The following is a 24,751-nucleotide window of genomic DNA, read 5'->3' as shown; positions in this document are numbered from 1 at the left end:
AACAGGAATCGAGGAAAAAAGCATTAGAAAGGAAGAGAAAGAAATAATAAAAAACAACCAAAATTGGTCAAAGATTCAGCATATATCAACAAATCTATAGCAATCACTGGTATGGATGAAGAAATAAAAAACAAAATTTTGAGAGATATAAACGATATGGCAAATATAATGATCAAACTGAAGGAAGTATCAGAGGAAGTCTGTGATAAGACACAAAGGAACACAAAAGGCTAGGTAATTATGAGAGGAATAAGTCAAGGCCTCTGAAAGTAACCTTCCAGAGTGGGAACACTGTGGAGTAAATACTACAAAATGGAAACAAACTCATGGGAAAAAAGGAATTTTAAAAGTATGGATAAAAAGATGCCTAACTCAAAAGGAACTGGGAATACTAAAAAAAGAAGAGGGAGGAGGCAAAAACAAAGAACAAGGGAAGATCAGAGGAAGAGAATTTTTTTTTTTTTTTTTAACAAAGTAAATGGATTGCAGACACGAAAGTGGTACGTAACCAACAGTGAATAAGGAGGAGGAAAGTAGAAGACTCAAGTTATGGTAAGTATGTCAACAAGATGATTTAGTTGATGTACTCAAATGCAAATGGAATGGTGTCTAAATTAATAGAGATAGAAGACTATACCAAGAATAGGAACCACATATTATTTGCCTAACTGAAACAAAATTAATCCCAAAAATATCAAACAATACCCTAAAATTAAAGAAATGCAATATATGGAGAGGAGACAAATTTAAGAAAAAGGAGAAATTGTAAAGAAAAATCTACAAATCAAAGAAATAAAAATAGATATATCCTCACAAGCAGAACTGATTGCACTGGAGAGTAACACATCTGAAGGGAAATTGTGGCAAATTTATATAATACATGCCACCCAAAACAAACACTTGGGAAAGAGGCGAATATAAAAACCTGGCAGAAAGTACAATTCAGAGTTTAAGACCATTACTACATAGAATGGCAGAGAAACCTGAAAGAATTATGTTAAATGGAGATTTCAGTACAAATATAAATTGGAATACTCAAGATGTAAGAAGCCAAGAAAGCTTGTGCAAGAGTTTTTCCTGACACAGCATATAAAGGAAAACACCAGAATAAGAGGACATGATGATCCATCAGTGCTAGATCTTGTATTTACTAGGCAAGAAAATGAGAATGACAATATAATGTATCACCCTCCATCTGGCAAAAGCGACCATGCAGTATTAAATTGCAACTGCAGGATTCCATATGATTACCAGTAATGGGTTACAAAAAGAACCTAAACTACAAAAAGGGCAACTATCATGACCTGAAGATGTACTTCTTAGAAACAGATTGGGAAAAGGAGCTTAGAGGACAAGATTTACATATTATATATAGAAAATTGGGTGATTTTTATGAAATAGGAGTCAAAAATTACATCCCTCAGCACAAATAAATAAATAGAGATGAAACTAATGAAATGGTTTCATACAGAATGTAAAAAATAAGAAGAAAAAAGAGACTTGCTGTGGAATAGTTACAGAAGACACAATAGTGAGAGGGCATATAACTATAAACAGGCAAGAAATGATTATAAAAAGATAAGGAGGGAGGCTATAAGAAACTTTGAGGAAGACATTATAAATAAAAGTAGTGACCAACCTAAGCTATTTTACAGCTACATCCGAAGCAAAACCAAAGTTAAAGATAAAATACAGTCCATTACGGACGAGAGGATCATCTATACACAAGAGAAAGATATTTGTGAAGCACTAAATAAAAACTTCCAATAAGTTTTTACAAAAGAAAATAATTTTGAAAGAGATGATATGGAACATGCATGTCCACATGTATTACCAAACATACAAATATCAGAAAAAGAAGTACAGCAAGAGTTAAGTAAATTAGACAGATGAAAAGCATATCGTTTGGGTGTTACATGAATGTGCAGAAGAGTCAAGAAGACTATGGTATTTAATATTCAAGGAATCCTTAGATCAAGGTAAACTACCTGCTATTTGGAAGAAAGCAAACATCGTTCCCATATTCAAGAAAGGGAATAGACAGAATCCACTCAACTACCGACCAGTATCACTGACCAGTGTTGAAAGATACTAGGAAAGCTAATAAGAAAAGTTTGGGTAAACCATCTAAAAGAACACAGTAAGATAACAGAAAGGCAGTTCGGTTTCAGAGAGGGAAAATCATGTGTTACTAATCTACTAAGCTACCATGATTGTTACACAAACATTACAGAAAGAGATGGATGGGTGGACAGCATCTATTTAGAATTCAAGAAAGCACTTGACAGAGTACTGAACCAAAGACTTTTATGGAAACTGTACCATCAAGAAGGTATCCAAGGCATCCTATACTGTTGGATGTAGGATTTTCTCAGGAAAGGGAAATGGGAACAGTACTAAGGGGACATTACTCATCACGGAGGGAAGCGGCTAGTGGAGTTTCACAGGGCTCAGTAGTGGCACTAGTTATATATTTAGTATATATAAACGACACAGACAGTAACACTGGAAATGGAAGCTATCTAAATATGTTTGCGGATGATGCAAAAATACAAAGGAAAATTACTAACACAGATTCTTGCAATAAGCTACAAGAAGAATTTAATAAGCTTCATGAAGGAGCAACAAATGGCAAATGGAATTTAATATGGACAAGTGTCAAGTAATTATGTTTGGTAAATGTGAGAAAAGTCCCAGGGGCGTGCCTAGAGATTTGGGGGCCCGGGGGGCTAGGTTCTTTGTTGGGCCCCGTTCCTGGAGGGGGGCCTCACAAAGAACCCAGCCCCCTCATTCTCAAAACTTATCTAATATCTCAGACGGGACTGTCGGGATGATAAATATATCTATTTTTAAATATTAATAAAAAAAAGTTTATGAATTTTTAAGGCTTTTGGGGGCCCCCCCCATTGGGGGCCCGGGGGGCAGTTTCAGACAGCCCCCCCGCCCCCCCTCAGGTATGCCACTGAAAAGACCAGATTGGGATCATAAGTTGGGAAGATCAACTCTACACATATCAGAAAGGGAGAAGGTTATAGGAGTGATTATCAATAACAGACTATCTCTGGCTAACCACATCAGTGAGAAGGTACGTAACATGTATATACCTCTTGCTAATATGAGAATAGCATTCACATATATAAACCAGACTGGTACTCAGTAGAGCGCATACCTCCGCCAAGGCCCAACATGCAGTTCTTTTTAATTCAATTAAGTCTAATCCAATATCACACTCATAACCCTATAACTTGTATCACCCGTGCCAAACTGTATACATTCGTAGATACCAACATCCTAAATATGCCTGATATTTTTCAAGATCCATGGAATATTCACTGGAAAATTTACGAAAATGTCTAAAAACGCCCTATTTCGCAATGTTAAAGTGAAAAAATTATCCTGGATCAGCACCTTTAACCGCATCCGCACGTTTAACCGCATCCGCACGTTTAACCGCATCCGCACTAAAATTTAATGGAGTCTATTCTGGTCCAAGGCCCATTCTTCTACTAAGTTTCGTGGAAATCCTTCCAGTAGTTGTGAAATCTTGCTCACAAACCAACCAACCAACAAACAGACGGACAGGGATGAAAACATAACCTCCTTGCCAGAGGTAATGGAGACATGCTGAGAAAGATAATAACATCATTCATCAGACCAACCCTGGAGTATGCATCAGTAGTCTGGAATCCTTATCTAAACACACACACACACACACACACACACACACACACACACACACACACACACACACACACACACAGATAAGACTGAACAAGTACAAAGGGCAGCTACAAGATAGGTACCAAGCTTAAGGGATCTAAGCTACGAAGAAAGACTAGAAAAACCGAACCTATCAACACTACAGGAGAAAAGGAAAAGAGGAGACATGATTATGCTATATATGTGCATGTCAGGGAGGGAGAAAATAGACATAAATGATTACATAACCTATGGGGATGCATCAGCAAGAGGACACTGCAAAAAATTACATAAAAAGAGAGATGTTAAAGACATAAGGAAATTCAGATTCCCAAATAGGTCAATTGATCTGTGGAATGCAGTACCGAATGAAATAGTGTGTGCCAAAACTATTCAAAAATTTAAGGATATGTGTGATAAGAATGGTTTAATACACGGGACAGTACAAGCTTGACTCATTCCTGTAAGATACAATTAGGTAAGAACAATTAAGTTAGAACACTCTGAATTTCGCACAACGATATAGGGCAGGATGCCGAAAATTATACCATATTGCTTAACAGGATTCTATCTACAGTATATACCTAGGCTGCTTCCCCGAGAGAAGGGAGGTAGCCGAGACAGGACGACACACTCCTAATTTACTCATCCACACAAAGACATTCATTCGCATCTTAGCCCCAAGGGGAGAAGGGACAGATCCTCACCGCACCACATCGCACGAAGGTCAACTGCGCAATGCAATCACCGACATCCGCACCAGGCCTGACAGCAGAGCTGGTTTACCCCTGCCACATCATAATGGACCCATCTTCTTACCCGCATCTGACCTGATCAGTTGATCAGACCAAATGTGGGAGAATATCCCCTCAGGGCTGTGTCATCATTTATTCGTTCACAATTTCTCTCCAGTCATTTCTATCATGCACAGCCACTCTTCCATGCTCAACAGACATCCTTCTCGCATCCAGCACTCTCTTCACACTGTCCATCCATCCAATTTGAGGTCTTCCTCTCAGCCTTACACCTCTCACATCAGATCCAGTTATCTTTTTCACCAATTGCTCATCATCCATCCTCTCCATATAACCAAACAATCGCAACACCCTCTGGTCAACTTGATCAGCCATCTCCCGCACAACTCTAGTTCTCCTTCACACTTCTTCATGTCTCACTCGATCCATACCCGTCACTCCACACATACTTCTCAGACACCTCATCTGCATTACATTCAAACTTTTCCTCTCTGCTACACCCATATTCCATGTTTCAGCCCCATATAATGCAGTCGGTACCACAACACCCTCATACAGCCTTCTTTTTACATCCATTCTAAGTGAACGACATCTAAACATTTTTTTCATTCCTCCCAGCACCTTTCCTACTTCATTTATTCTAAACTTCACTTCTGCATCTATTCTTCCATCCACAGCAATACGTAACCCTAAATACTTAAAACACTCTACCTCCTCAAGCAACTCACCCTTCAAAACTATATTCATCCTCCTACCATCTACCAACATCATACACTTTATCACTTTACTCTTATTCTCATTTACTCAATTTCCCCCTTTCACACACCCTTCCAAACTCCTCTACCAACTGTCTCAGTCTGTCCTCTGAATCAGCCACAGGTGCAGTATCATCCGCAAACAGCAGCTGCTTCAGACTCCACTCTTTACCATCAACATTCACCAGCCTCAGACCTCCACTTAACACTTTTGCATTCACCTCCCTTACAACGCCATCCATATAAATATTAAACAACCAAGGCGACATCACTCATCCCTGCCACAGCCCCACGCTCATGGGAAATCAATCACTCACAGTATTTCCCAATCTTACACACGCTCTACTATTGACATAAAAACTATTCATTCATTTTAGCAACCTACCATCAAGTCCATACAAGCTTAAAACAACCACAAAGCTTCCCTATCAAATCTATAATACGCTTTCTCTAAATCCATGAACTCCCAGAACACATCCATACCTTTCACTAATACATTTCACACACCTGTCTCACAGTAAACACCTGATCCACGGATGCCCTCCCTCTCCTAAAACCACACTGCTCATCACCAATCACTTCCTCTGTACTCTGCCTAACTCTCTTAATTAACACTCTACCATACACCTTACCTACAACACTCAACAGACTTATACCCCTAAAGCTAGTGCATTCATACTTATCACCCTTACCTTTATACAGTGAGACCACACAAGCACTTGCCCAGTCAACTGGTATCATACTTCTCACAAAACACACATTCTTCAATCTTACTAACCACTCAGCAATAGCAGCTCCACCACCTTTCAGGCATTCCACAGCACATGCACCCATACCTGCAGCTTTCCCTGTTTTCATCTCCTTAACTGCCTCCAGCACTTCCTCCATTGTGATCAACGAATCATTCAACTCTTTCAACACATTTATTCCTTGCACCCTTCCATCTGCCACAATCTCAGCCTCACTTTCCTCCTCTACATTTAACAGTCATTCAAAATACTCCATCCATCTCTTCCTTACTACATCCATCTCAGTTAACATCCTTCCTTCCTCTTCTTTTACTCGCTTTTCCTTCCCAGACTCTCCCTTTTGCACCTTTTCACCTCCTTCCAAAACATTTTCTTTTTCTGTTGAAAATTCGCACTCAAACGCCTACCTCACCTCTCATTTGCTGCCACTTTAGCATCACGCACAGCCCTTCTCGCCCTATTCCTCTTTTCCTTATACCTCTCATATGACACCTCAACCTTCTTCTGCAGCCACACTTCATATGCACGTCTCTTCTCAACCACAGCCATACTTACTTCTTTGCACAACCATTCACTTTCCTTTCTTACACCACAACCCACTCATCTCACACCACATACCTCTTCCGCATACCCCACCACAGCACTCTTAAAAAACTGCCATTTCTCCTCCACACTGCCATATTCCTGATCTTTCACTGCGTTCCACTCGTCTTTCAACTTCTCCTGATACTCTATCATTTTCTCTCTTTTATCCAACTCATCCGCTTTCAAAATCTCCCTGCCACACCTAACTCTCCTAGCTCTCACCCATCTCTTTCTTACTCTCAACTTTCCCTCCACCAGGTAGTGGTCAGACATACCTTCACCCTCCCCTCTCAAAACTCTCACATCCAACAGTCTTCCTATTACATTCCTGGACACAACCAAATAGTCCACCAATGCTCTTTCAACAACCCTTACACCCTCCTGTCTCACATATGCATACTTATATCTTTCTTCTCAAACAAGGTATTTCCAATCACCATCCCACGCTCAACAGACATCCCTATCATTTGTTCCCAATTTTCATTTCTTTCAGGCACACCATGCATGCCAACTACACCTTCAACTGTTACAATTCCGACTCTAGCATTCAGATCTCCCATCATTACCACATTCACATTCGCTCCAAAACTCTACAGTCACTCATCAACATATTCCAGAAAGACTCTCTCTCTTCTGCATCCCTTTCGCTACCAGGCCCATATGCACTCACAAATACCCACAGCTCACGTTTAAATTTCGCTTTCACCCACATCAGTCTCGATGACCCCTCCTTCCATTCAATCACACACTGCTGCATTTCTGGACTCATTAACAAGGCCACACCTTCTCTTGCCCTTCCTCTATCGACACCTGACAATCTTCCATTTACACTTCCAAACTTAGAATCACCCTTCCCTTTCATCTTTGTTTCACTTTCTTCTCACAAACATTCTCCCAATCTCCTCCCTTTTAGCATCAATCGTACTACATCCACGCACATTCATAGACTCAGTCTTTAGGGTACGGGGATAACTCAATCCCCCATCCCTCCCTGTCTCATTGTTGGAACTAAAAAAACAGAGGAGTGGGTCCCTAGTTGCCTCACCCCCCCCCCTTCTTAGTTGCCTTTTACGACACGCCACGCAGGGAATACGATGGCAGAATTCTTTCTAACACATCCTGGCCGCAGAGTGGTAGTACCACCCCATTGTGCGGCTAAATTGTGTTCCCCCCACCACAGGGAGGAGCACAGTAAAATATATACATGTAAATATAAAAAGGTAATGGTTGTAAAAGAGTTAACGAACTAATTTCAATAAGTGCTGAAGAATTAATTTCAATAAGTGGCACAAAAGAAGAAAGCAAACAATGAATGGATGAGAAATAGGTGCGTGGAAGAAGTTGAGAAGCGGAAGAGAGAGTTATATGTAGAAAGAAAGAGAGAGGTGAAAAGATTAGTAAGAGAGAGTAAGAAGAGAGTGGATGAGGAATTTGGAAGGAATTTGAGTGTAAAGTGGAGGGACTGTAAGAAAATGTTCTGGAAAGAGGTGAAAAGAGTAAGACAGGGTGGAAGTGAAGTTAGCAGGGGAGTGAAAGATAAAAATGGTAGATTACTAGTGGAGAAGGGAAAAAAAAGTGAGCAGATGGAGAAAACACTTTAAGGAATTGTTGAACACAGAGGATGGAAGTAATGCGAGTATAAGTGGCTGGGGAATGGCTGGGAGAAGGAGGGAGGTGAGAAGACAGGAAGAAATCAGTAGGATAGAAGTTGTGGAAGCAATGAAGAAAGTTAAATCGGGGAAAGCCCCAGGAATTGATGGAATGTGTGGTGAAATGCTGAAGCATGGGGAAGAGATAGTAGTAGAATGGATGTGGAAGATGTGCAGATTGGCCTGGGAGGAAGGTAGAGTCCCGGAGGATTGGAAGTCAGGTATAATTATTCCCTTGTACAAAGGAAAAGGGGAAAAAGAAGTGTTTGGTAATCATAGGGGCATTTGTCTTCTTAGTATAATAGGAAAAGTGTATGGTAGGATACTTATTGACAGAGTTAGAGAAAGAACAGAGAAATTAGTTGGAGAAGAACAGGGAGGCTTTAGGAAGGGAAGAGGTTGTGTAGATCAGATATTCATTCTTAGATCTTTAGTGGAAAAGTTTCTAGAGAAGGGAAAGAAGTTGTATGCGGCTTTCATGGATTTGGAGAAAGCATATGACAGGGTGGATAGAGAAAGATTGTGGAAAGTGTTAAGAATATGTGGAGTAGATGGGAAGTTGTTGAATGCTGTGAAGAGTATGTACGATGGTGCGAAGGCTGCAGTGCGTGTGGATGGTGAACTAAGTGATTTTTTCTCTTTGAAAGTTGGGTTGAAACAGGGATGTGTCATGTCTCCATGGTTGTTCAATCTGTACATGGATGGGGTAATAAAAGAGGTACAAGGTAGGGTAGTGGATGTTGGAGTGGCCCTGGTGAGAGAGGATAGTGTTTGGAAACTCCATGTACTGTTGTTTGCAGATGATACTGTGTTGTTGAGTGAAGACGAAGGGGAGCTGCAAGGCTTGGTGGATGAGTTTGGCAGAGTGTGTAAGAAACGGAATCTAAAGGTGAATGTAGGGAAGAGTAAAGTGATGGTCTTTGAGAGAGGTGAAGTCAGTGAATGGACAGCGAGGTTGGATGGTGAGGAATTGGAAAATGTGAGTACGTTTAAGTACTTGGGTAGTGTGATGAGTAAAGGATGGATGTTTGGAGGGTGAAGTGCTTGAAAGGGTACAGCAGGGAAGAGAGGTTGCTGGTTCTTTGAAAGCAGTGATAAGAAACAGGGAAGTGAGCATGGAGGTGAAAAAGTTACTACATGACAGTATTGTGATACCAACTCTAACGTGCGGAAGTGAAGCTTGGACGTTGTTGGAAGGACACAAGTCAAGAGTGAGAGCAGTGGAAATGAGTTATTTAAGAGGAGCCTGTGGAGTCACATGGAGAGACAGGCTGACGAATGAGGATATAAAGGAGCGTTGTGGTGTTGATGTGGATGTGATAGGAAGCGTTATGAGGAACACACTGAGGTGGTTTGGCCATGTGGAGAGGATGGAGGGTGAAAGACTGACGAAGAGAGTGTATGTGAGTGAGGTGGAGGGGGGAAGAGGAAGGGGGAGGCCGAGGATGAGATGGAGGGATGGGGTGGAGAGGTATATGAGAGAGGGGTGTGTGAGTTGGGAGCAGGGCAGTGAAATGGCGGGGGACAGGGCGACTTGGAGGCGATTTGTTTGTGGCCACCCCAAACGGGATTGAGGCGTCTGGCAATAGATTGATAGATAGAAGTGCTGATTAGTTTTTAATTCCCACATACAGACTACTCTTGTTACTTTGAGAGAGATTTAATCAAGGTGAACAGATTCATACAATTTATATGAAAGTCCTCCAATTCTAATGCTCCATTCCAAGGTAACTCGGTAGAAAGGTGGCTTGCAGTCTATCGGACCCAGGTTCAAATCCCCGCCGGGACAGGGAACAGTTTAAGGATTTGAATGTCAAAAAATGAGACTTTACTGATCTCCCAGAAGACCCGCCGACATGTAAAAATAACTCTACTAATACCAATACACTAGTCCAGCATGAGACAGCCATAGCATGTATACAGTCCTAGTACGTATTAAATATTAAATATCTATCTATCTATCTATCTAATCACAAATATATATATATATATATATATATATATATATATATATATATATATATATATATATATATATATATACATATATATATATATATATATATATATATATATATATATATAATATCACAAATATATATATATATACCTGCAAACTTCGCAATTTAATTTCTCCACCTCCTATCTGGCCTTTTTCCACTACTATTACAATCTCTTGGAGTCCAATCAATCAGCCTCTTGCTCCATTGGTTGTCCCTTATGCTTGTCGCATGACCTGCCCACCTCCATTTCTGTTCACTTATAACTTCTATAATGTCTTTGACTTTAGTCTGCTCTCTCACCCAAGTTGATCTGTTCCTGTCTGTCAAAGATATTCCCAACACAGACCTCTCCATTGCTCTTTGAGAGCGGATTAGTTGATTTTCCATCAACTTCGTCAGTTTCCAGGCCTCAGAACCGTTTGATTGCTGGGATTATACATTCGTTACACACTTTTCGTTTCACACGTATTGGCAAACAACTTTTCACACACGTATTGGCAAACAACTTTTCATGATGTATCTATGTTTACCAAAAGCATTCCATCCTATTGTAATACATCTTTTTATTTCGCTATCATGGTCTTTTGTTAGTGTTAGTATTTGCCCCGAGTAATTGTTCTCGACTTGTTCAAAAATTTCTTCACTTATTCTGATGACGCTCTTTGATGAATTTAGATTAAACATTAATTTTACTCTGGTTCAACTTTGGCTTCGTTTTGAGACCTTCTCTATATAGATTATTTAACATTTCTTGCAGTCTCTCTGATGTTGCTGGGATTAGGACAACCTCATCTGCAGATCTTAAATGGTTTAGGTTTTCTCCATCTATATTTACTCCTTTGTTTTCCCAATCTGGCTTTCTTGAAATACTTTCTAGGCATGCTGTGAATAATTTTGGTGGAATTGTATCTTCCTGACGCACTTCCTTCTCAGTCATTTTTTTTTTCTGAGTCCTTATGTAATTTAACTGTAGCAGTTCCTTCTTTATATACTGTATATTTTCGAAGAGTTTTACAATGTTCTCATTAATTCCTTGTTCCCACAATGAAATTATACATATTATGTGCTCCACTGAGTCGAAAGACTTCGTATTCAACAAAACCTAAGCACAGTGGTTTATTATACTGTAGTTTTCTCAGTTAGCTGATTCACTGTGTGTAGATAATCAGTAGTCGAATACCCCGCTTCGGAATCCCACCAGCTCAAGAGGTTGGTTTTCTTCCAGATTTGTTGTTGTTCTCTTTGTAAAGACTTTTGTGAAGAGTTTGTAAATAACTGATAATAAGCTATTGGGTCGATGGTTACTACGATATTTTGGGTCGTGTTTCTTGTAAGGCAAAATAACTATTGCATTACATCATGTTTTAGGAGTTTTCTTCTTCTTCTTTATACACTGAGTAATTAAGTGAGAGAACCTGTTTGTACATCTATTCCTGCATCCGACGGTAAATCTGCTACTGTTTCAACATGGGGCCTTTCCTATTTTCATGCTTTTTCAAAGAGAAATGTTTACTTCGTCTGGTGATACCTCGGGCATTTCAACTGTGTCAACTGAAAAGTTAGTTATTGGTACTATTATCACTGATGTACACAGATCTTTGTAAAATTCTTCAACTCTCTTCGCCATCTTATCTCTGAATTAAATGACTTCACCGTTTTTGTCTATCAGTGATATACTTTGTTGCCTTCCTAGAGCCATTTTATTTCGGACCTGTTTCAGACTTTATTTCCATTTATGATGGTTTCTTTGATCTGATCCACGTTTCTTCCCCCCTCCCCCCCTCTGTCCCTTGTTGGTAAGCTTCTTTAATTCAGCTATTCCATTTCATCTTACTTTCTTTTCACTTTCATCTCCTTTCTTGTTTTCATGGGCTCTAGGGTCATTTTTGAATACTTGTTGACACTGGCTGTATTACCATTCCCTACAACCTTCGCTGATACTCTCAGAGTCAGTACTTTTGTTAATTGGTCATTCAACTTGTCAGTGTCAAACTCAGGATAACTTAGAGCCAGAAATCTGTTCGTTATTTCTAACTGAAAGGCATTTTTTGTTTTATTCGTTTACTTCTATTGGGCATATCTTTTTATTTTTAATCAGACTCTTTCTTTCATTTCTAAAGTAGAATCTGGCTGTGCAACCCACCATCCTATGGTCACTTCCTATATTGACTTTGTTGATAACCGACATTTATGATCGTTTTATTATTATCTACTACGCTGAAATCGATATCATTCTTTGTTTCTCCATCTGGACTTCTCGAGGCCCATTTTCTCCCTGTTCTGTGAAAGAATGTATTTATTATATATGTGTTATACATTCAGCAAAATTTACTATCATTTCACCTCTGTCATTCCCTTCTCCCATTCCGAATTTCCCCATACATGCTTCTCCATTTTTTTTTTTTTTTTTTGGCCAATTTTTGCATTGATGTTTCCGATGAGTATAGTATATCCTTCTTTTCTTCTTCCATAATCTGGGAGATGTCGTCATAGAATGTTTCTGTTTCTTCATCTGAGCTTTGAGAAGTCAGTGCATATACGTGTATTACTCTTTCAGGTTGTATCTCAAGCCGAGTCTAATTACGGTCCATGTTATTGTCATATACACTGCTGAAATTAATAATGTTCTCTTCAAGATTTTTGTTCATTAGAAATCTTACATCGCTCTTTCGTTTTGCCTTCCTCTGTAGTAATATAGGTGGTTGGTGTCTTGGAGCAGAATGTAGTTTTACTTCTTTTCTGTGCATCTCACTCAGAAGTACAATATCCAAACTAATGTTTTCTAATTCAGTGATTATGGTATAAAGTTTGTAATCTTATATGAGGCTTCTTACACTGTATGTGTAGATCTTTATAAATTTCAGTTTGTTTAATATCCTGGTCTCTGATTTGCCGATACATATATATACTGTATATATATATATATATATATACATATATATATATATATATATATATATATATATATATATATATATATATATATATATATATATATATATATATATGTATAAATGGAGACTTCCTTACTACCTCAGTATAAGACAATTTCGAGAGGTGAATAAAACTGTAAAATCGTCTGATGGTGGCAAGAATAAACTAAGTAAAAGGTCACAGTACAAAATGGAAAAATGAAGACTGCTCCTCACTCCTTTAGTATCAGAGGTCATTACCAAGGTGGATAAACGTTTCTGGCAAACAGCAAGAATAAAATGAATACGACATCACCATATCAAAGTGACCAAAGAAACTGTTTGCAAGTCTTTGAGTATCAATGAAACACTTCTTTAGGCTGAATAAATGTGTATGAGGCCAACAGTGAATCTCGGGCCACAACTTACTGGTAATATGGAAGATTGTGTCGTTGATGCACACGCCCCCACACTGCACCTGACGCAAGAACACCTGCTGTACTTCCTTATCCATGCTGAACACATACACGGCCAGTGGCTTCTCTCTGAAGACGGATGGTAATCGTAATGGAAGCGGTAACAACAGTAACTGTATTAATTTAATTGTTCTAAATTATTCAAATGGAGAAATCAACGTATTTATTACTTCCGCTAACGAGTTTAAGAGTGTGACTTAGTCTGATTGTATATATAACTGTTAGCAACAGCATGGAAAGACTATCAGATAGAACTGCACTATATTGGGACAATGATTAAGGATCATAAAAGTAGCAATTATTAAATTTTGGCCGGAAAATATTAAAGGTCACAGGTAAATGAGAAATGGTCTTCCATTGTGGCAGTATGCACTCTCAGAATGCTCTTGCTGAAACTGTTTATTGTAAAGATACAACAATTTCGTCCCGATTTGGATATTCTTCATTCATACCTTAAGAAAGTACAAGTCAGACTAAAATTACTGTATCTCCACAATAAACACAATTTCAATGTGTGGGGCGAATTCTTCACCTGGCAAAGATAATGATCTTTCTACCTGTCTGTCTGTCTGTCTGTTTATGTATGTAGGCTATTTATGTATCTATCTATGTATTTAGCTAGTTAGCTATGCCCATTGAAAAAGACAAAGGACACCTCTGACAGTCGCACCCATTCCTGCACTATTCAAAAGGGAATGACAAATATTTGCTGGTTAATCAATTAAACGACATCCTTCTGGTTCACAGGAGGTCTCGGCACAGCTCACATCCCATCTCCCTATCCTGCTCCTCTGTCACATTTGCGGCAGTTTTGGCACGATGTGGGTGCACGGTCGATTAGTGTTCTTGTACTGTGTGTTTCTCTATGTGTGTGCTTATGTAAATATGTATGTATGTACACTTCACCCTTCAGCCCCCCCCCCCCCCGAGGACTGAACCCCATCCTTCAAAACGGTTCACTATCTCAGTGAGTCGGTTATAGACAGACACACAGCGTATTTGGCCGCAGTTGTGGGTGCCGCAGAAGACTGTACTGTATTAGCTAATACCATATTGACGAATGATAGGTTATGTAGTCTAGATCATTTCAGATGTAAAAGACCATCCCATGTCCCAGGCACTGTCTTACATGTTATATACCTCTGTAGTTTTCAAGATATGTAATTTACTGTTGTGTGTATTTCCTCTTTACTAACTTGTCTCGGAACAGCATTTCTACCACTACCCTCATCCGTGCCCCATGTAGCTTACACTCTCGCAGATAAAAGAAATATATAGACAGAAACAACACTCATCTTCAATCCACAGTACAGTTCTCAAAGAAAGATAATCCGAAACACAGACATGCAGAGATGTAGGGAAATATTCTACGTGGTGCTGGAGAATTTTTAACATCCCTTTCTTAGCAAATGTAGAGGTGTATGGTATGTAGGACTGCTGGGCCTTGGCAGCAGGCTGTGAAGCCTATGCCCAGAGTCGGACACATAAAAAAAAATAATAATAATAATTTTGCAGATAACCCTTCAGTATCCTCCTGTATGTTATGATCCAGGTCGATAATAAAGCGATATAAACAAAATACAACAGAATGCTTAGGTGTAATATACAATATACAAGGCTATGGAAAAGCTGCTACGAAGCGTACAATGCCCTATCATGACTGTCCACAGATAGAAAGACTCCTTATCTCACATAAATCCTTTTAATAACATGTAGTATACATAATCAGAGACATTTAGATAGACTGACATAGCTAAGCCTCACCCACACCACTTACGAATCATTTCTACGGCCTGTACATATAGACAGACAGACAAGCTTCATTTTCTACCTCTCATGAATGATCCCAACAGCAACTACATATCGACAGACAGAGATTTATAAGCCTCACTTCAGACATCATGCGACTAATCAGTAACCTGTACAGTATATATAAAAACAGACATATAGACATAAATACACAGGGTCCACCGCATATCTCTTACGAATCATCATCTTAGCCTGTACACAGAAAGACAGACAGACTTCACTGTACAATACAGTATACTTTTTACCTATGCTGTATATATATATATATATATATATATATATATATATATATATATATATATATATATATATATATATATATATATCATCATCATCTAATCCTACGTTGCCCCATGAGGAGCGTAGGAGCCCGGGGCTAGGCAGTTGGTCCTGGCATTTGATATATATATATATATATATATATATATATATATATATAAGGAACCAAAGGTCACGAGCCCGGAATAACCGTTCCCTCCAAGAGAAAAACAAAATACAAGACTGCGCCAAATTCAAGATCCGATCATTTCGAGATGCCTGGATATACAACGTTTGAAAAACTGGAGATCATAGCTAGCAGGAAATACAGACAGAGCGAGACAGTTCCAGAGTTAACCTGTTGCATAAATGAAGGACTGGGAGTAACGGTTAACTCTTGCATTAGAGAGTTGGACAGAAAAAGAATGAGAGTTTGCTACTAGACGGGTGCTACGCGCCCGTCATACAGGTGGAGGAATGCAAGCACAGTTCAGAGGAGCAGTGACCATTGAAGCAGTGATAGAAAAGAGATAAAAATGCAACAGTGCGGCGAAGAAACAGCGGTTGAAGGGAGCCAGTAAGAGTAGAAGAGTTAATGAGACGAAAAGCCATTGACTCCACCCTGTTGAGAAGAACGGTATGTGGGGAGCTTCCCCACACATGACAGTTGTACTCCCCACAGGGGCGGATAAAACCCGTGTACAAAGTCGACAATTGTGCAAGGGTAGAGAAGGAACGGAGACGGCTTAGCACACCTAATCTCTTAAAAGCAGATTTTACAAGAGATGTAATATGATCTTTCCAAGATACAGTAAGTTCCGAGTGAATGAAACCCCAAGCATATTCAAGGATGATGCAGGAATAAACTGAATATTATTAAACATTAGTGGGTACATCTGTGGAAGATTTTGTTGGGTTGATAGGTGTAAAAACTGAGTCTTTGATGCATTAAAAACTACAAGAGTATTTTTACCCCGGTCGGAAATAAGAGCCAAGTCAGACATTAGGTGTGCCATAGCCTCATCCCTTTTTTGTTGAAGTAACTCCTGAGATGGACGTTGAGGGAACCGAATAGAAAGGTGAAGGTTGGAGTCATCAGCGTACGAGTGGATGGGGTTAGATGTACAGCTTAGAAGGTCATTGATGAATAAAACGAAGAGAGTGGGTGATAGGCCAAAGCCCTGAGGAACACCACTGATGATAGATCTAGGAGAAGAACAACGGCCGTCTACAACAGCAGCTATAGAACGACTAGAAAGGAAGCTATAGATGAAGGCACAGATAGAAGGATAGAAACCGTAAAAGGGCAGTTTGGAAATTAAAGACTTATGCCTGACTCGATCGAAAGCCTTTGAGATGTCAAGTGCAATGGCAAAGCTTTCGCTGAAGTTCCGAAAGAAGGATGACCAGGATTCTGAAAGGTAGGTGAGAAGATTGCCAGTGGAGCATCCCTGACGGAACCCATACTGACGATCAGAAAGAAGTTTGTGATAGGAAAGATGCTTTAAGATTTTTCTATTAAGAATTAACTCGAAAACTTTTGAGATACAGGATGTTAAAGCAATTGGACGATAGTTAGAGGGTTGGGAATGGTCACCTTTCTTTGGGACTGACTGAATGAGAGCAAACTTCCAGCAAGAAGGAAAGGTACAAGTTGATAGACAAAGGCGAAAGAGTTTACCTACGCGGGGTGTAAGCACAGAAGCACAGTTCTTGAGAACAACAGGAGGGACTCCATCAGGCCCGTATGCCTTGTTAGTATTGAGGCCAGAGACGGGAGAAAATACATCAGCTGAAGAAATTTTAAAGTAAGCCATGAGGAAGTCAGAGGGGAGAAATGATGGAGGAACAGCACCAGAATCGTCTAAGGTGGAACTGGAGGAGAAAGTCTGAGCGAAATGATCTGCTTTATCAGTAGAAGAAATAGCTACAGAACCATCAGAGCAGAAAAGAGGAGTGATGGATGATGAGATAAAGTTGTTAGAAAGGTTTTTGGCAAGGTGCCAGAATGAGTGGAAAGAATTCGAGTTGGGGAGTTGAGAGCATTTAGTACAGATGAAATTATTTTTAACAGTGCGAAGAAGAGTGTTAGCACGATTCTGGGCAGAAATGTGAAAAAGATGTGATTCAGGGGTGGGTTGACTCCGGTACCTTTTATAGGCCCTCTCCTTGTTCCGGACAGCATTAGAACAAGCGTGATTAAACCAAGGCTTTCTCGCATTAGTCAACGGATATGAGAAAGGAATGTATGCTTCCATGCCTAAGAGACTACCCTCCATAATGCGCAAGGCACACTTGGATGGCTCCCGGCCATGGAAGCAATAATCATTCCAGGGAAAATCAAAGAAGTACTGCCTGAGGGCCTCCCAGTCCACGGCTCCAAAGTGCCACAGACGACGTTGCTTTGGAGGGTCCACAGGCCTTACGGGAACGATAGGACAGGTTAAGGTGATAAGGTTGTGATCGGAGGAGCCCAACGGAGAGAAAAGATTAACAGTGTAAGCAGGAGGATTAGTTGTACGGAGGAGGTCAAGTATGTTGGAGCTCTCTCCAAGGCAGTCTGGGATACTGGTAGGGTGCTATACAAGCTGCTCTAGGTCATTAAGAATAGAAAAGATGTAGGCTTGTTCACCAGGTGGATCAGTGAAAGGAGAGGAGAGCCAAAGGTTGTGGTGAACATTGAAATCTCCTAGAATGGAGATTTCAGAGAAAGGAGAAATGGATAGAATGTTCCATCATAGAAGCAAGGTAGTTGAAAATTTTTTTATAGTCAGTAGAATCAGGGGATAAGTAAACGGCACAGATATATTTAGTCAGAGAATGAGAAGGAACCCGACGCCAGACTGTAGAGAATTCAGAAGAATCGAGTTCAGGAACAAGAGAGCAAAATAAGTCGTTGCATACATATACACAACAGCTACCTTTGGCTTTGAAATGAGTATAGAGAGAGCAGGAGGATATAGAAAAAGGTTTGCTGTCAGTTGCCTCAGACAGCTGAGTGTCAGTTAGGAAAAGAAGGTGAGGTTTGGAGGATTAGAGGTGGTGTTTAACAGAGCGAAAGTTAGAGGAAAGGCCGCGAATGTTGCAGAAATGAAGAAGTGAGTCAGACAGTAGTTCCAGGCAGCTCGGGTCGTCACCGTGAGAGGGGCGGAAGGTGGAAGCATTTATGGTCCCTACCCCTGGGGACTCCGAGGCTAGGTGTTCAGACGCCATAATTTATTTTTGAGTTTTGGAAAACGAAGTGTAGTGTGTATTGTGCATGTAGTTTGGTGTTAATAGTTAGAGAAGCTTGTATTGGAGAGCATGCTGGCCTACTCTCTGTGTTACTGGGACACTGAAAAAGTTCAGCAAAGGGGGATGGTCAGGAACTAGTCCCGAGTGCTGATGAAACGGGAGCTCCAGCTCTCCCTGTCATCAGCTTTCCATCCGACTTGGGAGTACTGCCCTGCTCGACTGGTGCTACAGCTTCACTGTATACGTTCTGCGAAGGAATTGTACAGACTCCACTGTTTATATACACAGATGGATTGGGAGACTTCACTCCATGCCTCTTAAAAAGTATATCAACAACATGCAGCACAGTACAGACAAATAAACTGACTTTACTCCGTCTCTCTTACGAATTATCTTGATAGTCTAAAGAATAGTCTAGACATAGAAATAAAGTTCGACAGATGAAAATATAGGCCTCATTCTACCTCTTATACCAGTCATGTCATTAGGGAACAATATATATAATGCTTTGCATTCTCTGCATAAATCTTATGAGTCATCTTAACAGCGCTCATATATTATATAAACTAAATGGACGGACAGGCTTTACGGCACATCTCTTACGAATCACCCCAACATCATGCACACACAAATAGATAGATACGTAGGTTCACTCCATACCCCTTTCTAATGAAGTCGATGGCTTGTACATGGTTGTCAACATTGATGATGGGCAGGATGGGTCCGAATATTTCCTCCTGCATCACCTTACTGTCCTCCTTCACATCCACCAGCACTGTCGGTTCCACCCAGCGGTCCGCCTTGTCGTGTCCTCCACCCACCACCACCCGACCACTATCCAGGTAGCTCACCAGACGGCTGAGAAAGTGGGTTTGTGATAGGGCAGTTTGTTACCTGAGGCCCGGCACTCCTGCATACCACACCTTTACGTGTATCACTTTTTCTTTTTTTTGAACATGTCGATGGTTGTTGGGGAGCGTATCTATATACTGTGTATATATATATATATATATATATATATATATATATATATATATATATATATAGAGAGAGAGAGAGAGAGAGAGAGAGAGAGAGAGAGGAGGTACAGTGGTAGAGTGTGTTTTTGTACACTGAAGAACGAGGGTTCGTGCCCCGCCAGGGTAATAAACTTTGGGAGCGTTTTTCAGGCCACGTACTGCATTGGCGGACACAAGGGGTGCTGTGGTTGAACCAGTGTTGCATACTATAAAGTATGCTTGCACCCAGTTGGCTTGCGCGGGCCGGTTACACTTGGTTCACAGACTACTGTACACACACATCCAAAGCCACTCCAACATTACAATTACACTTACAGGCACTTCTCACCCTACATACAATCTCTGCTAGACAGCCTAAGCCACTTGGTAGAGATACATTGGCTGTATCGTCCCCACTTCGGTTGGGATAGGCGGGTCCTGAAGTGGACACTCAAATGACTGATGAGATGAGATGATATATATATATATATATATATATATATATATATATATATATATATATATATATATATATATATATATATATATATATATATATATATATATATATATATATATATATATATATATATATATATATATGTATATATATCATCTCATCAGCCGTTTGAGTGTCCACTGCAGGACCGGCCTATCCCTACTGAAGTAGGGACGATACAGCCAATGTATCTCTACCAAGTGGTTTAGGCTGTCTAGTAGAGATTGTATGTAGGGTGAGAAGTGCTTGTAAGTGTAATTTTTGTGTTGGAATGGCTTTGGATGTGTGTGTAGTCCGTGAACCAAGTGTAATCGGCCCACGCAAGCCGACTGGGCTCAAGCATACTTCTTGGTATGCGACACTGGTTCAACCATAGCACCCCTTGTGTCTGCCAATGCAGTACGTGGCCAAAAGAATGCTCCCACAGTTTTTACCCTGGCGGGGCGTGAACCCTTGTTCTTCAGTGTACGAAAATGCACTGTTGGAAGGACACAAGTCAAGAGTGAGAGCCGTGGAAATGAGTTATTTAAGAGGAGCCTGTGGAGTCACATGGAGAGACAGGCTGACGAATGAGGATATAAAGGAGCGTTGTGGTGTTGATGTGGATGTGATAGGAAGCGTTATGAGGAACACACTGAGGTGGTTTGGCCATGTGGAGAGGATGGAGGGTGAAAGACTGACGAAGAGAGTGTATGTGAGTGAGGTGGAGAGGGAAAGAGGGAGGGGGAGGCCGAGGATGAGATGGAGAGATGGGGTGGAGAGGTATATGAGAGAGGGGGGTGTGAGTTGGGAGCAGGGGAGTGAAATGGCGGGGACAGGGCGACTTGGAGGCGATTTGTTTGTGGCCACCCCAAACGGGATTGAGGCGTCTGGCAATAGATATATATATATATATATATATCTATATCTATATCTATATATCTATATATATATATATATATATATATACATATATAATACTTACTCAACATGTCTCTCTGCCACAATTCTGCACAGGTCTGGTGAGGTCTTGGGATGAGGTCCGTACCATTCCCGCAGCACCTCCCTCACTTTCCCCACTAGCTTGTTCTGAAAGTATATTTCCCAGTTCAAAAGACACGCTAGTTCTTTTACCATTTTTTCCACAGATTTTCGTCCTTGTGTAGCTTAGTTTGCGTAGCAAAGTGGCAAAAAAGGATAATGGTACAGCTTTCTACAGCTAAGCATCATATTCTAGTGTTAATCTACTGCTATAACTCAGCATTCGAGAATGGGAGATGGAAGTGTTACACCTAGTTAAAGCAAAAATATCACAGCATCATTACGTGCACAAAGCCCAAATAAATCCGTAAAAATGTTAAAAAGATCTACAGAACATTACAAAAGAATGAATAAAAACAGTAATGACGTCACAGTTTCGCGGTAGATACAGCGCATTTACTTTAACCTGGCAAATATCCCCAACCTCCATCAGCTCAACTAGTGGCCAAATGTACCCGGATTAGAGGATCGATTTGACAAGCAACTAAGGAGACTTACTCCTACTTCACTGGTCTCACTGAATTTCATGCAACCACAACTTAATTTTGATGTATGAAGCTACGAGGTTCGTCAGAAGTAAACAAACCGACGATTGTTTTCAATACCTCAGAATTTCGTGTAAAACGAAAGAAAGAAAAAAAAAAGCGCTGAATCGGCATCCTTCGGACAAATTCACAGATTTTCTTCAGTTCTTATGATAAACAATTCTCCATGTTACTCACATATTCTAAGAAATCCATGTGTATGTCGAATGCATTCACGCCAATGTTCACTCGTGATTTTCAGTGCTTGGGGGCTATACTACTCATATTATTACTGACAAGTGAAGTCTCGTCGTGCCTTTTCCTTAGTTATTCATCTTGGATAGTACACATTGGCACTCTTATATGTTATTTGTATTCTTTTAATATGGAAACAGTTTGTATCAATAACAATGAAAAGGAAAATAAGGTGCAGTGTCCAGAATGAATAATTAGCGATAATGTGTTACGATAACTACGTTTGGAAACATGGAACACTCATCATTATTCTCAAACCACGGAAAGACCCGCCACAGCCTTCTTCACACAAATAAGTAACACTACTTAGTGCATCATCCAATAGAACCGAACTCCTCATTCTTAACAGTTACACGTCATATTGCCCTTGCACTACACTAAACAAACACCTCACTAACTAACACAACACGGTACCTGACAGCATCAACTCCGTGAGATCCGCACAACGTACACATCTTACAGCAAAAAACATTAGCAAAGCCTCTGGGGCATCTCCCGACCAAACTTATCAAAATCCACAACATACAGTATACATGCTAACTGCCTATCAGACAAAAAAACACAAGTGATATTCCAAGGCAAGTCATCAAGAGCAGAAATTTCCCTAACGGTGTACATCATGGTTTCGTTCTTTCACCTACACTCTTTTACCTATACATGCATGATATTCACACACCATAACCGCCCACAAACACTGCTGCATGTGCAGACGATATTACAGTAAAAACTATACATCACTGCTCAGTGACACAGCATGATCAGTGTAACAAAATTACCTTAATACACTCCAAGCATGGGTTTCAGATAACAGGCTGACAAGATTTTCTCCAGCTAAATTCATCACCACATGCATCACCAGTGATAATCATGAACACGTACGTATATATCCCCCACCATCACACTGGACAACGCACTGTACCTGTCCCTCATTACCCTTCCAGCAAGATCCCTGGAGTAACATATGGCACCGGATACATCTTCAAGGACCACATACAAGGAATAGAGAGGCAATGCAACCCCAGACAGGAGGAGTAGACTGTAGCACCAGTCGAGCAGGGCAATACTCCTAAGGTGGATGGAATGCTGATGACAGGGAGAGCTGGAGCTCCCGTTTCATCAGCACTCGGGACTAGGTCCCCAACATCCCCCTTTGCTGAACTTTTTCAGTGTCCCAGTAACACAGAGAGTAGGCCAGCATGCTCTCCAATACAAGTTTCTCTAACTATCAACACCAAACTACATGCACAGTACACACTACACTTTCTTTCCCCCCCAAAAAAAAAAAAAAAAAAATCATGACAGCTCAACACGTGGCCTCGAAGTCCCCGGGGGGGGGGGCATAAATGCCCCCACCTTCCGCCACTCTCCCGGTGACGACTCGAGCTGCCTGGAACCACTGTCTGACTCTCTTCTTCATTTCTGCAACATTCGCGGCCTTTCCTCTAACTTTCACTCTGTTGAGCACCACCTCTCCTTCTATAAACCTCACCTTCTTTTTCTAACTGAGACTCAGCTGTGTGAGGCATCTGACAGCAGACCCTTTTCTGTATCCTCGTACTCTCTCTATACTCATTTCAAAGCCAAAGGTGGCTGTTGTGTACAGTATATATATGCAACGACTTATCTTGCTCTCGTGTTCCTGAACTCGATTCTTCTGAATTCTCTACAGTCTGGCTTCGGATTTCCTGTCGTTCTCTGACAAAATATATCTCTGTTTACTTATCTCCTAATTCTACTGAAAACCAAAATTTTTTTGACTATCTTACTTCTACGATGGAACACATTCTATCCATTTCACCTTTCTCTGAAATCTCCATTCTAGGAGATTTCAATGTTCACCACCATCTTCGGCTCTCCTATCCTTTCACTGGTCCACCTGGTGAACAAGCCTACACCTTTTCTATCCTTAATGACCTAGAGCAGCTTGTACAGCACCCTACCAGTATCCCTGACCGCCTTGGAGAGAGCTCCTTACAACCAATCCTTCTGCTTACACTGTTAATCTTTTCGCTCCGTTGGGCTCCACTGATCACAACCTTATTACCTTAACCTGTCCTATCGCTCCGGTACGGCCTGTGGACCCTCCAAAGAAATGTTGTCTGTGGCATTTTGAAGCTGCGGACTGGGAGGCCCTCAGGCAGTACTTCTTTGATTTTCCCTGGAATGATTATTGCTTCCATGGCCGGGAGCCAACTGAGTGTGCCTTGTACATTAAAGAGGTTATTCTCTTGGGCATGGAAGCATACATTCCTTTCTCATATTCTTTGACTAATGCAAGAAAGCCTTGGTTTAATCACGCTTGTTCTAATGTTGTCCACAACAAGGAGAGGGCCTATAAAAGGTACCAGAGCCAACCAACCCCTGAATTGCATCTTTTATACGTTTCTGCCAGGAATAGTGCTAAGTCTGTTCTTCGCTCTGCTAAAAAAATTTCATCCATACTAAATGCTCTCAACTCTCCAACTCGAATTCTTCCCGCTCCTTCTGGCACTTTGCCAAAAACCTTTCAAACAACTTTACCTCATCATCCTTCCCTCCCTTTTTCTACTCTGATGGCTCTGTAGCTATTTC

General features: G+C 40.6%; 1 protein-coding gene across 1 annotated transcript in view; it reads right to left on the bottom strand.

The window, feature by feature from the left end:
* The window catches only part of LOC145409310 (aldehyde dehydrogenase, dimeric NADP-preferring-like), a gene marked incomplete at its 5' end in the record, with an annotated part of 131,970 nt that overhangs the window by 36,032 nt on the left and 71,187 nt on the right, over positions 1–24,751 (bottom strand). Inside the window, 3 exons of the mRNA XM_080279784.1 lie at positions 13,537–13,652; positions 19,545–19,742; positions 21,346–21,449. Coding sequence (XP_080135910.1) covers positions 13,537–13,652; positions 19,545–19,742; positions 21,346–21,449 — 418 coding nt within the window. The remainder of the gene's footprint in view (positions 1–13,536; positions 13,653–19,544; positions 19,743–21,345; positions 21,450–24,751) is intronic.

The sequence above is a fragment of the Coenobita brevimanus genome, chromosome 80 (genome assembly GCF_032717465.1).
Source record: "Coenobita brevimanus isolate Jiangsu-jjx chromosome 80, ASM3271746v2, whole genome shotgun sequence".
NCBI classification, from domain to species: domain Eukaryota; kingdom Metazoa; phylum Arthropoda; class Malacostraca; order Decapoda; family Coenobitidae; genus Coenobita; species Coenobita brevimanus.
Note: the sequence above shows the minus strand (reverse complement) of the source record. Positions and strands in the feature narration are given on the sequence as shown.